The 12138-nt window shown below is 53.3% G+C and overlaps 4 protein-coding genes across 4 annotated transcripts; 1 reads left to right on the top strand and 3 right to left on the bottom strand.

Moving 5' to 3' along the window:
* Positions 1-1526: 1526 nt before the first annotated feature.
* On the bottom strand, positions 1527-2418 carry M421DRAFT_424451 (uncharacterized protein). The gene is made up of 3 exons (XM_033593758.1): positions 2110-2418; positions 1785-2051; positions 1527-1730 (listed from the first exon to the last, which is right to left on the bottom strand). Exons 1-3 carry the CDS (start codon positions 2270-2272, stop codon positions 1696-1698), a joined length of 465 nt encoding a protein of 154 aa, XP_033445073.1. The 5' UTR covers positions 2273-2418; the 3' UTR covers positions 1527-1695.
* A 312-nt stretch (positions 2419-2730) lies between these two features.
* On the bottom strand, positions 2731-3866 carry M421DRAFT_71625 (uncharacterized protein; the record flags this gene model as incomplete). Its single annotated transcript, XM_033596807.1, has 2 exons — positions 2731-3396; positions 3456-3866. 2 exons carry the CDS (start codon positions 3864-3866, stop codon positions 2731-2733), a joined length of 1077 nt encoding a protein of 358 aa, XP_033445072.1.
* A 1208-nt stretch (positions 3867-5074) lies between these two features.
* On the top strand, positions 5075-9571 carry M421DRAFT_271364 (uncharacterized protein). The gene is made up of 3 exons (XM_033588800.1): positions 5075-5355; positions 5413-7892; positions 7940-9571. Exons 1-3 carry the CDS (start codon positions 5193-5195, stop codon positions 9362-9364), a joined length of 4068 nt encoding a protein of 1355 aa, XP_033445071.1. The 5' UTR covers positions 5075-5192; the 3' UTR covers positions 9365-9571.
* Positions 9572-9729: 158 nt separating this feature from the next.
* M421DRAFT_271349 (nucleotide-diphospho-sugar transferase) lies at positions 9730-12007 on the bottom strand. Its single transcript, XM_033588799.1, has 3 exons — positions 11002-12007; positions 10220-10954; positions 9730-10166 (listed from the first exon to the last, which is right to left on the bottom strand). The coding sequence occupies exons 1-3, from the start codon at positions 11731-11733 to the stop codon at positions 10095-10097; spliced, it is 1539 nt and encodes a 512-aa protein (XP_033445070.1). The 5' UTR covers positions 11734-12007; the 3' UTR covers positions 9730-10094.
* Between the last annotated feature and the right edge of the window lie 131 nt (positions 12008-12138).

Genomic DNA, 12138 nt, shown 5'->3' with positions numbered 1-12138 from the left:
TAGCAGCGTCCGCTGGTGCCTGCGCCGCTCAGGCGCAAAGTAGGGCAGTCAGCCTGGACGTGTCCAAGACCCTGGCAGTGGTAGCACTGCTTGGCTGTCGCAGGGGTCAGTGAGGTGTGAGGGGTGCTGTCGCGATGTATGACGTACTCTCGGTGGTGCGGGGGTGAGGACATCCATTGGACTCGTGACCAGGTTGTTTGCCTGTGCAGGAGTTAGCGTGCACTCGGTGTTCAAGATCGCAGTGTTGCGCTTACAGTTATAGCAGAGCCTCTCCGAAGAGGAGCACACCTCTGCAATCCACGTCAGTCGCACATCCACGATACCATCACTCCACCAGCCGAGGTTGCGCGACGCAGGAACCGTGACCAAAAGCATCCTCTCACGACAGCGGCTCCCAGCAGCGTCCCGCTGCAGCGCCCACCTCAGCCGATGCGCCAGGCTGTCTTACCAGCGTAGTGTCCAACATTGCCGCACTTGAAGCATGCACGACGAGAGAGGGAAGACATGCTGTCGCGTCTTTTTATTGTTCTGGAAACGCTGTAAGCATATGCGGTCGGTGGTGGAGGGATCGCAAAAAGGGGTGGAGCGGGCGAAGGAGGGGTGATCTCGAGGGCTGCGATCGCGACTGAGACATGCGCCGTTCGTTTGCCAGCCTGTAGAGAAGGCGCTGGGACTGACAGGGGTCGGTCATACCTGCTTCGTTTTCTGCTTCAATTCCTTCACCTGCGCGACTATGTTAGCCGAAGTTTTTTTCGATGTCATCGAGGGGCATGGCAAGGCGGAGGCACGCGCCGAGTGGCACCACCTGTCGCGCGTCGTAATGTGGGTGCACGGCGAAGGCAACGTACTTCTTTCAAACTACCAGTCCTTCCCTCAGCAACACTACTTCAACGTCCTCCGGAGATATTGGTATGCGTGGTGAGGTTTTGGGTAGAGAAGACGTGGGCTGCGCGGGAAGCGACGTCTGATGCTGGCCCGCTACGGTCCCTGCGCGACGCCAGTCCTTCCGAGGTGAACTGCACGCAACAACGGACAAGGATCCAGACCGGGTGTTTCGCCTTCCTCTATCCACTCTAGAAGCTTCCTCCTTCCTGTCACACCGCATGATTGCGGCAGTAGTCTGCGCAACGTTGCGTGCTGTTTGGCTACGACTTTCCATCAGGCCTCATGTCAAATTTCATGCTGCACGTCTGTCGCTCGAGACATCACTTCTCAGCCTAGCTCCCCGCGTTATGACACCATACCTGCAGGTGCTCGGACATGTCCGTGAAGATGGTTCCTGCAGATGCGCGTCACCACCACCCTGATACCCACGTATAATCTGTTTCGATGCTGCTGTCGCTGTACCTTCCCATGAGGTGGCATCATAAACCCGACTTTCCAGGACTTAGCCCTACCGGTAGCTGTGCTCAGCAATCCGTAACACTTTTTGCGCTCCAGTCCATCAACACAACCGTTGCTCGTCAAAGATCAAGGCTGAATCGAGGAAAGAACAAGGCACCTATGACTCAAACGCACAAGTAGGCACATGATTCTTCGAAAAGCGCAGTAGGATCACCGATGGCGTTCGGCATCCAGGCAATCTGCATTCATTGTATTCGACAAGCCAGACACCTTCAACACCAGCAACTATGCAGCTTCGGGATGAACTACCTAGCATGACGCCTGTTCGTGGGCAGGTCGCCAGTCTCACAATCACAGCTTGGCTTTGAGAGGCACATAGCTTTCGACTGTTACACGTGGTCAGCATTACTGGACATCCTCAGGCCGCGAAATTGACGTACTCATCCTGTGATTCGGATACTTGTTGGCAAAACCTGACACACCGCCCTCGAGAAACACCACTTTCTGTGTTCTGGGTTTGATCTGAAGATAGCCTTGCATGGCGCTCGGAGATCGCAAGGAGCCTTGCACACAATAGAAGACCACCAGATGCTTGTTGGCCAGCGCTGGCAAGATTCGAATGCCCTGTTCGGATTGGAAGACACGAATTGCGTCTGGTCCTTGAATTTGCAACTGATAGGCGCCGGTGAACCTCTTCTTGGAATTATCTGGAGACACCTCGTCAGCTGGTTAACTCTTTCTCTTATCAACAAAGTGTAGACTGACCGCCGTTGCTTTGACAATCGACAAATGCAATTGGTGTTTGAAACGGGTTCCAAGTCTTCAGCCAGCCGTGAAGATCCTGGGCCGTGACAGCGTCAAGGTCCTTGTATCCAAAATCGCTCTTCTTGTGTGTCGGCAACACAGAAACGGAAGGCTTGACACTCATGTTGGCAAGGAGGAATAACTCTTTCAAAGAGTATTTAAGAAGAAACACGATGTTCCGTTGAATAAGCAATTTCTGCAGCTAGACTTTATACATACCGCCCCATTGTAGAGAGAACTGATTTGGAGCCTGGCCGTGATCGAGCCCGGTCTGCTCGTCCGGATTTGTCGATTTCGGCTACTGCAAGCAATATATTGCCAGCTGAGGAGTGTTCGTCGTCACTTTATCTTACTCACCACTCTAGCTGCATACACGCCCGTTGGGCTGATCTTTCGGCATCACCGACCCACACTCGCCGGATTCACGGCACTTCAATCACATTCATACCTCGTGATCACATCGATTGGTCTGGATCGGTGGTCTTCTTACGCACATAGTCCGTATTCATTAGAACAGTCATTTCGGAAGTGAGGAGAGCTTAGCCCAATAGCTTCAATAATGCAGACTGTGACTGAGTATACTCAGATTACGTCCGTTTCCAATCGCCATCTAATCACATCCCGTAGTCGAGACATAGATTCTAGTAACAGCTCGACTACGATCCCCTCCTTCACAAGCTCTTCACATTGCACGAACGTCAGGCTTTCGCCATTGCGATACCCATGCCTGTCCAGAATACTACAGACTCTCTCTAGCATGTTCTCTGAACGTGTTATGATTGCATCAGCATCTGCTCTCAGTGTGTTGGCATCTTTGGCAGGATTGTATGCTTCCCAAGCGATTGCCTCTTTTGCTAGTCCCACGACATCGTCTCCTGAGGCACTGGCACGCTTCCATGTCATACTGTCAATCGTGTCGTAGCCCAGCAATTTACATTGCCGCCCTTGAGTGAAGGTCCTGAAGTCCTTCGTCCATGTCTTACTGGCGGAGACGAAGAGCACTGTGACAGTGGCCTTGATGCCGTATCTGTCGATCTGCTCTCTCGTATGGCCTGAAGCGCTCATCAAAATACCAGTGTCACCACCGAGACGGTAGCCAGCGACATAGTAGTCACCATATCTTTTACACAGGCCTTCGTACCCGCCGCCATATTTGATCTCGATGATAGCCTCTTTCGTGAGTCGCGGTTGCCGCTGTAACTCGACAGTGCCAGCGCGGCAAGAAGAATGGATCGATATCTTATCAGACTACATGGTCGTAAGTCCCATTTATTGATTGACTACCAGTCTCTCGAGAGTGAACTCACGTCTTTGTTCTCCTGTATGTGCTGATCGAACGTCCCTTTGACACTGAGGCTCGCAACGAATGGTAGCCCAACACCCACGCCAAATCCTAGGCTCAAGTGATCTCCTGTCTCACTAATTCTGGAGGTGGATACTTTCTTGAAGGTCGAGTTTGTCCCATACTCGAAATACAACTCTTTCGGTATGATATGGATGTCAGAGAGCACGAACGGCGTTTCATCGGACCAGGGGTTTTCCGTAGACTGGAGGCGGGAATGGAATGTTGTACCTAGTCGAATCGGAGTTCGACCCCAGGGCAGTACTAAAGGCAGACACTGGGAAGCTTGACGAGGTATCTCGTTGTTGTCAGAACTCTCAGAGCGAGTGAGGTAGCTGGCTTCTTCTGTCGCGGTCGTGGTGGTTGTAATTAACATCTGGACTGATGGCTGCTTCATTTTGGCAGTGGATTCATAAGTTGCAACGAGAGGGATCAAGACAGCAGAGGGACTTGCTCAGTCAATGAAAATGTGGGCAGGCTTGAGAACCCGCAACAACTACGATGTTGCTGGCCGCCCATGATGCCCATCTCAACATCACACTTCGCTACAGACAACCTCGGCGCGCCCATCTCGACAGTGGCCCGAAACAGCTGTGCCCATTCTCAATCGGTGTACACTTTAGGCCTCGCGGTTCCGCTTCTAGATGTGAGATGTGGGGAAGTGGCGTCTGTCAGGGTCCATCGCAGTAATCGAGCACGCTAGCGCTCGTTCTCTTTACCCTTCTGGGCCGCAGCACATGCACTGCGGATCGGTCCATGGCCACCGCCGTGGGCCGGCCCATCTGGATTCCAACGATGTTTGCACGGATTGGATAGATTGACATTGCTGCGCGCGTAGCTTCAGTCAGCCACCAGGTGTGCTCACTTCGCTTGACAAGGGGGTGGCGGACGGCGACAACTTCATTGTCAGCCACAGACCACCTCCTTCCCCACATCTTTAGCAGCCACGACATAACACAGCTTCTAGATCTGCGAACACGCAGCAATTGCGCATTTGCGAAGTGTGTCTTGAACCTCTTTTTGTAACGATCGGCATTGCATACTGCCTTTTACGAAAGCGCTCGTCCCTCTTCCGGCACCTTCCCCACGCTCAATGGAGCGGAAGTAAACGGAGTAGGGCGCCGTGCTTCGTATCGGTCTACGACACCCTGGATCTGGCCAGCCTCATCTACGAAATTGAAGCTGAAAGCTTTATCTCAGCCCGACATGGATTGTTGTTCTGATCACACGGCCACGGAAATCACAATTGAGATTCTCGCGTCGCCTCGAGCACGTATGGCCGATTCGACGCCAATGACATGTCCAAGCTTAGTGTGGTCGACTCTCGAGCGGAGAGGATTGTGCGAGTCTGAGAGGAGACGCTTGAGCGCCTATATGAATGGTGTGTTCTGCGCCCTTCAGATCAAAAGCATGCCTAGGTCGGCTGACTTGACACTCTCTCTCTTCCTGTCCACAATCAGCCTTTTCATAATTCAAACACTTTAGGCTATCTTTGCTTTAAGCTGGTTAGATGTCGCTTCTTCTCGCACCCTACACGCATGCTATGCGGCTTGGCCAAGGGTAAGATTGCCTTCGTTGCTCTCTTCTATCAGGCTCACCAATTTACAGATTCAACTCTTACACACAGCAAATTTGCATCGATGATGCTGTCGTCATTGATGAGCAGAGGCCTGAGAACATTGTCACGAACGATGGTACCACCATGCGTATCATGGCCCAGAAGAACGCCACCCCAAGTGCATGGACGAGGCAGAAGGAAGTCATTACTGGCAAACAGCCAACTGCAGTTCTTGTCGAAAACGCAGAGCAGGCGAGAGCTCAGGTCGCTCTGATTGAGGAAGAACTCGCTGGCGAGCCGCTCGAAGGTCAGCAACACCCTTAATCTCTCCTTTGGCTAAGCATGATAGTGACATTATGAACAGAGCCTGTTGCTGCAGCCGAGACTGTACCTGCAGTAGTTGAGCAGCCCGATGTAGAAGGGGAGGGCGCAGTAACTACGGGCAAGGAGAATGAGGATGTTGCGAGCGGAGAGCCCGTCGAACTGGAGGAGTCGAGCTCTGTCAATGAAGTGGCAGACGCTGGTGAAGCTCGGGAAAGATTCGACGCTGATGGTGAGGTTGCAGAAGATGGGGTAGTCAATAGGCCTGAGGTGGCGGCCTCAAAGCCTGCGACTGCGAAGAAGGTAGAAACCACCGAGGAGACTATCACTGGGGATGCAGCTCCAAGGTCTGCCCCAAGAAAAACCCTGCGTGGCAGGTCGTCTTCCATCACTGCAGGCCCCAAGGATACCAGCAAGCCTTCCACAAGCAAGCCAAAGCAGGCAAAGGGCGATTCCGATGACGGCGTTGATCGAGAAGCTATCATGGCGAATTTGCATGCTAATGACACTAAAGACGACAAGGTGGATCGCGCCGCCACTGCAGCCAACTTCAAAGCCAATGCCGACAAGCTAGCCCTAAAGAGGCCCACCAACCGAGGTGCCTCATCTGACCGTGCGCGTCAGATCCGAGCTGCAGCACCAGCAGGAGTTCATGATCGTGCAGCAATCCGAGCTGCTTTGACCGGACAAGCAAGAGTAGACCATGCTAAAGTAGCAAAGGACGAGGCAGAAGCAGCTCGCCAGCGAGAAGATGAGGCTGAGCTTCTGGCGGAACAGCGTCGCTACCGGAAGGAGCTTGAGGCGCAGTTGCGTAAAGATGAGTCTGACCGCCGTGCTGAGGAGCGGGAGGAAGCACGCCAGGTCCGCAAGGAGAAGCGTGACTGGGATACTAAGAGACGCGAAGAAGCGCGCAAAGCCATCGATGCAGCTGCAAGTCTGAAAGCAACAAGCTTGGCCGACTTGGAGAAGATCCGCGCCCAGAATCAGTTCGTGGAGCGCTTCAATGGCATGTCTGAGCAGACTCAGAAGTACGACTTCGATCCCACTGCGCCGCGTGGACCCAGCCAGACAGTCACCTACACATCTCGCTTCGTCGATCGTCTCAGTGACGTCATGGACGACATGAGCGTATCTGGCTCTTTGTCGATCAAGGCTGGCAAAGTTGGTGGCTCTGGAAAGGGATCGTTCGTAGATTCGGACAAGTTCAAGGAGAGCGACTTGAACTTCTACATCTCTGTCAAGGTGGTAAACCAGACCATCAACTTCAAGGATGCTTCAGTTTTCAACCCTCTTCGTTCAGTCGATGCGAACAACTTTCGAGAGGTTTATGGCGACTCTTTCGTCTCGGGCTTCGTCGAAGGTGGCGAGTTCAACGCACTGGTCAGCATGAAGATCCTCAACAAGGCCAAAAAGACAGATATCCAAGCTGAAGCCAAGATTGCTTTGACAGCTGGCACTGTTCAAATCGAAGCTGAAGCGAATGTCGGTATAGCCCGCGCCAACATTGAGACGAACACCGAGACCACTATCCAGGTGAGTTGGTCTGGCGGTGGTCATATCAAGCCTATGGAGCAACAATGGGATATTCAGAGCTTGATGGCAGCGGCTGCACGCTTCCCTGACTTGGTTGCCGACTGCCCGCAACGGACATATGCGATCTTGACCAAGTATGATGCCCTTAGGAGCTTCGTCGCCAGGAAACCAGCGTCGTACACACCTCTCCAGTACGAGAATGCGCAGATTTACACCAACACTCTGCTGGATTCTTTTGTCAGCTACAAGTCGTTGTACAAGCGTCTTGGTGAGCAGATTTTTGGGGTTCAGGGCAAGACGCTAGATATCATTCCCTGGAGCGATGCCGACAAAGAGAAGGTCTCTGCCTATTCGACAGCAGTGACTAGAATGGGCTCCAAGAGTGAAAACGGACTCTACCCATTCACTGAAGTTGACTCGAAATTTGAAGCCTCCATTAAGGGTCTTAGCGATGCTCGAACTGCAATTCGTCGCCAAATGGCCCGCATTGTCAATGAAGTCGACGGCATCGAGAAGGACCCAAAACTCGCAACTGATGAGGATCATACTGAGCCTTACCAGTCCCCAGTCGCATTCGAGGCACGCGTTCCGGTAGCCGAGGTTCCCGAAAGTCTGCGTGTGAAGAGCCACCCGCTGTCAGGCAAACGCATTGCGGCGAAGAGTCTATCCGAGGAGGAACAGCAGAAGCAGATCGAGGAGGAAGACAATGCTATTGAAGGACAAGCCGTCTACACTGACGCAGAGAAACCGAAGCTGGATCCCGATGAGATTGCGGCTCTCGACAAACTCCTTCTTGCAAACCCAGCGCTTGGCGCAGACTTCCGCGCCTCAATTGCTGTAGGCGCCAGTATGAAGGGCGAGCTGTTCAACAACCTTGATTTCTTGAAGCCCGATTGGAATGTTCGCAGCATTCGTACCGAAATGGCGGGTGGCGCACTCGTGTACCTAGCCATCTCCTATGAGAACGGTCTCTTGGTCGAGAAGGGTTCAGTAAGTGACTATGCGCAAAACTTGCGGATCTTGCTAATATCAAACAGTCACGTGGTAAAGACAAGAGGTTCGGCCCCTTCATTGGAGCTGAACGCATCAACTCTGCCTCCATCGAATACGGCAGGCCAAAGAGCAAAGACAAAGATTCATTCCCAACACAAGTACTCGGACTTCGTCTGTTTACCAATCGTGGTCGATCATTGATTGCGCGTGCTGCGAAGTCCGAGGTCGGTGAGGGCGGCATCGTCACTCGCGATGGCGTTGCCTACGAAGATGTGCGGGTCCAGTATGTGGACATGCCTTTCAACTCGGGTACTATTAAGGGATTCTTCGGTCGAAGCGTGGACGGTCCCGACAGCAAGATCTATCGCCTTGGTCTCATCTGGTCCCGCGCGTCTAAGTTGACGGCAGACGAAGCAGAAGCGAGATTTTCCGAAGGTATTGACGTGATTGACAGCGAGGATTTCGCAGAGCTTCAAAAGAGTCAAAACACTAGCGCCAAGTCACTTCAGGATAAGCTTTCGGCGTCTCAGAAGGTAGGCTCATTCTATTCTCGTTGCTCGAATGAACATACTGATCTGTTGCAGGCTCTTGAGGACAGCCGAAACCGGATCACTGAGCTCGAGAAGGTCCGCGAAAGCGCGCCAACTTTCGAGGCACAGTGTGGTTCCTTCTCTGCACGCAACTTCGGTTGGAGACAGGGCGAGAACTCCTCCACGCGTTGCGCAGTGCAGTTCCCATGCCGTTATCCATCGGCACCGAAACTGCTTTACGGTTTGAACTGCATCGATGCTGAGAGGGGCCGGGCACGCGCACTGTCGATTTGCCACCACGAAGTGAACGCTGGTGGCTTCAATGTCCAAGCAGCATCATGGAGCGGATGCTTTGGCTACGAAATTGGCTGCAGCTGGCTCACCCTCCCAAGCGACATGCACCTTGAGACCGGCATGGTATACACGGCCTCCGCCGGCCGGTCCAACTCTCCGGACTGCGAGCAGCACATATGGTTCAGCCAGGCATTTGACTCGCCCCCGAAGATTGCCGTCTGGATCCAAGAGTTCGAGTGGCTCCAGAATGACTTCATGTCTATCAAATGCTTTGCCACAGATATCGCACCCAATCACTTCCGTTTGCGCATTGAGTCCTGGGCGAATCGCAAATTTGCAAACGTCCGCGTGCAGTGGGTTGCGTATCCCGCAGAGGAGGATGGCAAGCGCGTGAAAGCTGGCAGGAACACGGTGTCGAGAGCGCAAAAGGAGGCGTCGAACCGAGCACCGTTCTACGGCCAACCGTTCAAAAACACACCAAAGACGTTCATCGCTATTTCTGAAATGGATTTCGGGATCGACAGGAATACGCGCTTCCGTTGCTCTGCAGATGCGCCGAACAACAGGGAGTTGGAGTGGAAGTATGGCACTTGGGACGATACTAACATGGACCACGCTGAGGTACAGTGGCTTGCAATTGAGTAATACATGGACTCGCTATGCCAACATGGTTGGACGGTTGTACATATCAGGATAGGCGCGTAATTGGATTCTGCAGCTACTAAGTCTTTCGCTCTTCCACATCATAAGTCCACCAATGGTCTACTCAGGCACGGTGAGAAGCATCAGCTCTTTTCACACATCCATGTTGGGTTCTTAGCTGTATAGCGCAGCGTTTCTGCTTGATCAGAGAATCGAAGGTGATCAATCACAGAAACTTCGCGGAAATGCTAACGAGCTCACTTACATACAAGCCACGCATAGTTATACAGGGCGGCAGTACTTGAGGTCAGGTAAGCATCTATGTCTTGTATTCCGATGAGGCGTCTGGCATCCTTTTAATCCATTAGGGACTGCGACGGCAGCATTCGTTACTCGTGGCAGCTGTCTCATCGGCAATGCTACTGTTGCAGCACGGGAAGGAAAGCAGCCAGGTACGGCACTGCCTTGATGAGACTGCATGCGAAGAGATCATAATCAGGGCAGGTTCAATACTGGATCAGTGTTGTAGCTCTTCGAGCGCTCATTGTGTTCCATTGAGTCACTCCCATTCTATCTTTTTGGGTGGACCAGTCGACTGTGAACGGTCGTCATCCCTGACAGGATTGATAAGGGGCACGCGTCGCGGCATCTGCAAATCACCAGGCCCGGTGTGGCGCCAGTTGTGCTCCTCCAGATGTACGGCAGTGCCATCATTCCATGTCTTTTGGTCTTCCTAATTCTCAGACTCAATGACGGCAGGTGCCTTAATGGTGCGCTCCTTGAGGAAATCGAGGCCCTCACCGCCCTGTGATCAAAATTAGCATGTTAGTTAATCTGAGTCTAAGAGAGCACACTTACATATGAGATCAGCGGCGAGACTTCGATGCCTGCCTTAGGGTCTTCGCTAACGACAGTTGCGCCGGCGGCCTGTACCCACTTCTTGCCCTGTGTCATGATGTCCAGCCTGGATGTGTCTGGGTCATCCTCGCCAGTGCCGCGGGCGTTCTTGAGGGGAGAGAACTCATCCTCACGCTTGACCTCCATGCAGGCGAACTTGTCGAGGCTGAGGAAGGGGAAGCAGTCGAAGACGAACTGCTCGAGCTTGATGCCGTTGGGCTTCTCGGGCTTGATGGTTTCACCAGTCTCGGTGTTGACATGGGGAATCTTCTTGCGGGCAACATGGTGGGGCAGCTTCTTGCACCACTCGGGGATGCTCTCGAGGAACTTGTAGGAGTAGTAGTGGTTGACGATGTTGGCGGCACGGAACTTCAGGAGCTCAGAGTTCTTCGAGTCTTTAGCCTCCGCTGTCTCGTCGTCGATCTCTGAGTATTCGACAACATCAGGCTTGCCGTTCTTCTGCAGAATGAGACCAACAGACTCCTTGGCGTTGCGCTTGCGGACGACCTTGGTGGCAATGTCGACATTTTTCGAGGCGGAAAAACCGATGAAGATAGGATCGGCGACCTTGACAAGGCAATTGTCAACGCAATAGGCGTGGATGTGCTGGATGCCGCGCTTGCCCATGTCCTGGACAACGCCGGAGTTGAGGAGAGCGAGGTAGAGACCACCATTACCGTCGGGGGCAACGGCAACCTAAATAAGTCAGTATCAGAGAGTGCCTCTCGGAATGCTCGACGTACCTTGGACTTGCTCTCAAGCAGAATCTTGCCGTCATTTGAGATGCAGGGCAACACACCCTGTTCGAAGATGATGACGTTCTCCTTCTTCAGGCCGAAATAACTGTTCTTCTCGAAGAAGGCCTCGGTGGGCTTCCTTGTGGGGCCAGAGGTCATGACGTACCAGGGGATGGTGACGCTGTCCTTGCCATGCTTCTTCTTGGCCAGCAACTCGGCCTTTGCGATCCTCTCACCCTGGAGCTGGAACAGAGACTTCTTGCTAGGAAGGCCAATGTCAAAGCAACCCTTGGGGTCTGAAGAGCCCAGTCGTGTGCCCTGACCACCAGCCATCAGGACAACGGCGACCTTGCCCTCGGCGATCAGCTCGAGACCGCTGTTGTACCACTTGTCCAGGTCATCCTGCTGTGTATCAAGGGTCGACGATGTGGCGCTCTCGGGGAGAGGCTCGAGTTTTGTCTCGGTCGACTCGGTCTGTGCAGGCTTCAGGGCCCTCTCCGTGATCTCGTTGATGTAGTCGGGGTTGAAGTTGGAGAGCTGCTCGAAGAGAGTAGCCTTCTCGGCTGTGCTGAGCTTGTCGTAGAAAGCGAAGACCTGCTCCTGTCCGGCCTTCTCGTACGTTGACTGGAGGTCCTTCAGCTGCTCCTCTGTGGGCTCCTTGGAAGGAGCAGCGTGTGCGCCTCCGGTGAGGTTGAGCTTCTCGAGGGCCTCGTTGACGGTGTTCTTGATGGCTTCCATGGTGCAAGCGGGGTAAATGTGTGGCGGGGTATCAAGAAAAGGGAATCGCAATCGAAGCAATGTAGAGCAAGTCGATATACTCAGGGGATGGTTTGTTTATATGGACACTGGCAGAGACTGAGCAGGCGCAGCCAGCAGTTGCGCATTTGCCCCACTTCGGCGGTGGAGAGCTCACAGCGCGTCCATGCCGCACATGCGCGACGAAGAGCAAGATACACGAAGATCATAGCCAACGACGTGGTTTATACCATGCCTGTTGCTTCCTATCACTGCAAGGCACCTACATGCGAACTTCAGCGGCATTACGACCCATCTGCTGTCTTCAAAGGTCGTGAGCACTGCTTCGTCCTCGCTGCAAGGCGGTGTGGGACAGGAAAAGCGTGGAGATCACCTAAACTAAAAATA

The sequence above is a fragment of the Didymella exigua genome (genome assembly GCF_010094145.1).
Source record: "Didymella exigua CBS 183.55 unplaced genomic scaffold M421scaffold_35, whole genome shotgun sequence".
Taxonomy (NCBI): Eukaryota; Fungi; Ascomycota; class Dothideomycetes; order Pleosporales; family Didymellaceae; genus Didymella; species Didymella exigua.
Note: the sequence above shows the minus strand (reverse complement) of the source record. Positions and strands in the feature narration are given on the sequence as shown.

Bases quoted from the DNA above. Each gene is read 5' to 3' on its own strand.
- M421DRAFT_424451 (XM_033593758.1), bottom strand. From the start codon at position 2,272: ATGAGTGTCAAGCCTTCCGTTTCTGTGTTGCCGACACACAAGAAGAGC. The intron at 2,052-2,109 runs GTCAGTCTACAC...AGGTGTCTCCAG, and splicing joins CGATTGTCAAAGCAACGGCG to ATAATTCCAAGAAGAGGTTC. The intron at 1,731-1,784 runs GTACGTCAATTT...CACGTGTAACAG, and splicing joins GTATCCGAATCACAGGATGA to TCGAAAGCTATGTGCCTCTC.
- M421DRAFT_271364 (XM_033588800.1), top strand. From the start codon at position 5,193: ATGCGTATCATGGCCCAGAAGAACGCCACCCCAAGTGCATGGACGAGG. The intron at 5,356-5,412 runs GTCAGCAACACC...CATTATGAACAG, and splicing joins CGCTGGCGAGCCGCTCGAAG to AGCCTGTTGCTGCAGCCGAG. The intron at 7,893-7,939 runs GTAAGTGACTAT...AATATCAAACAG, and splicing joins TCTTGGTCGAGAAGGGTTCA to TCACGTGGTAAAGACAAGAG.
- M421DRAFT_271349 (XM_033588799.1), bottom strand. From the start codon at position 11,733: ATGGAAGCCATCAAGAACACCGTCAACGAGGCCCTCGAGAAGCTCAAC. The intron at 10,955-11,001 runs GTACGTCGAGCA...TGACTTATTTAG, and splicing joins TGCTTGAGAGCAAGTCCAAG to GTTGCCGTTGCCCCCGACGG. The intron at 10,167-10,219 runs GTAAGTGTGCTC...TTTTGATCACAG, and splicing joins TCTCGCCGCTGATCTCATAT to GGCGGTGAGGGCCTCGATTT.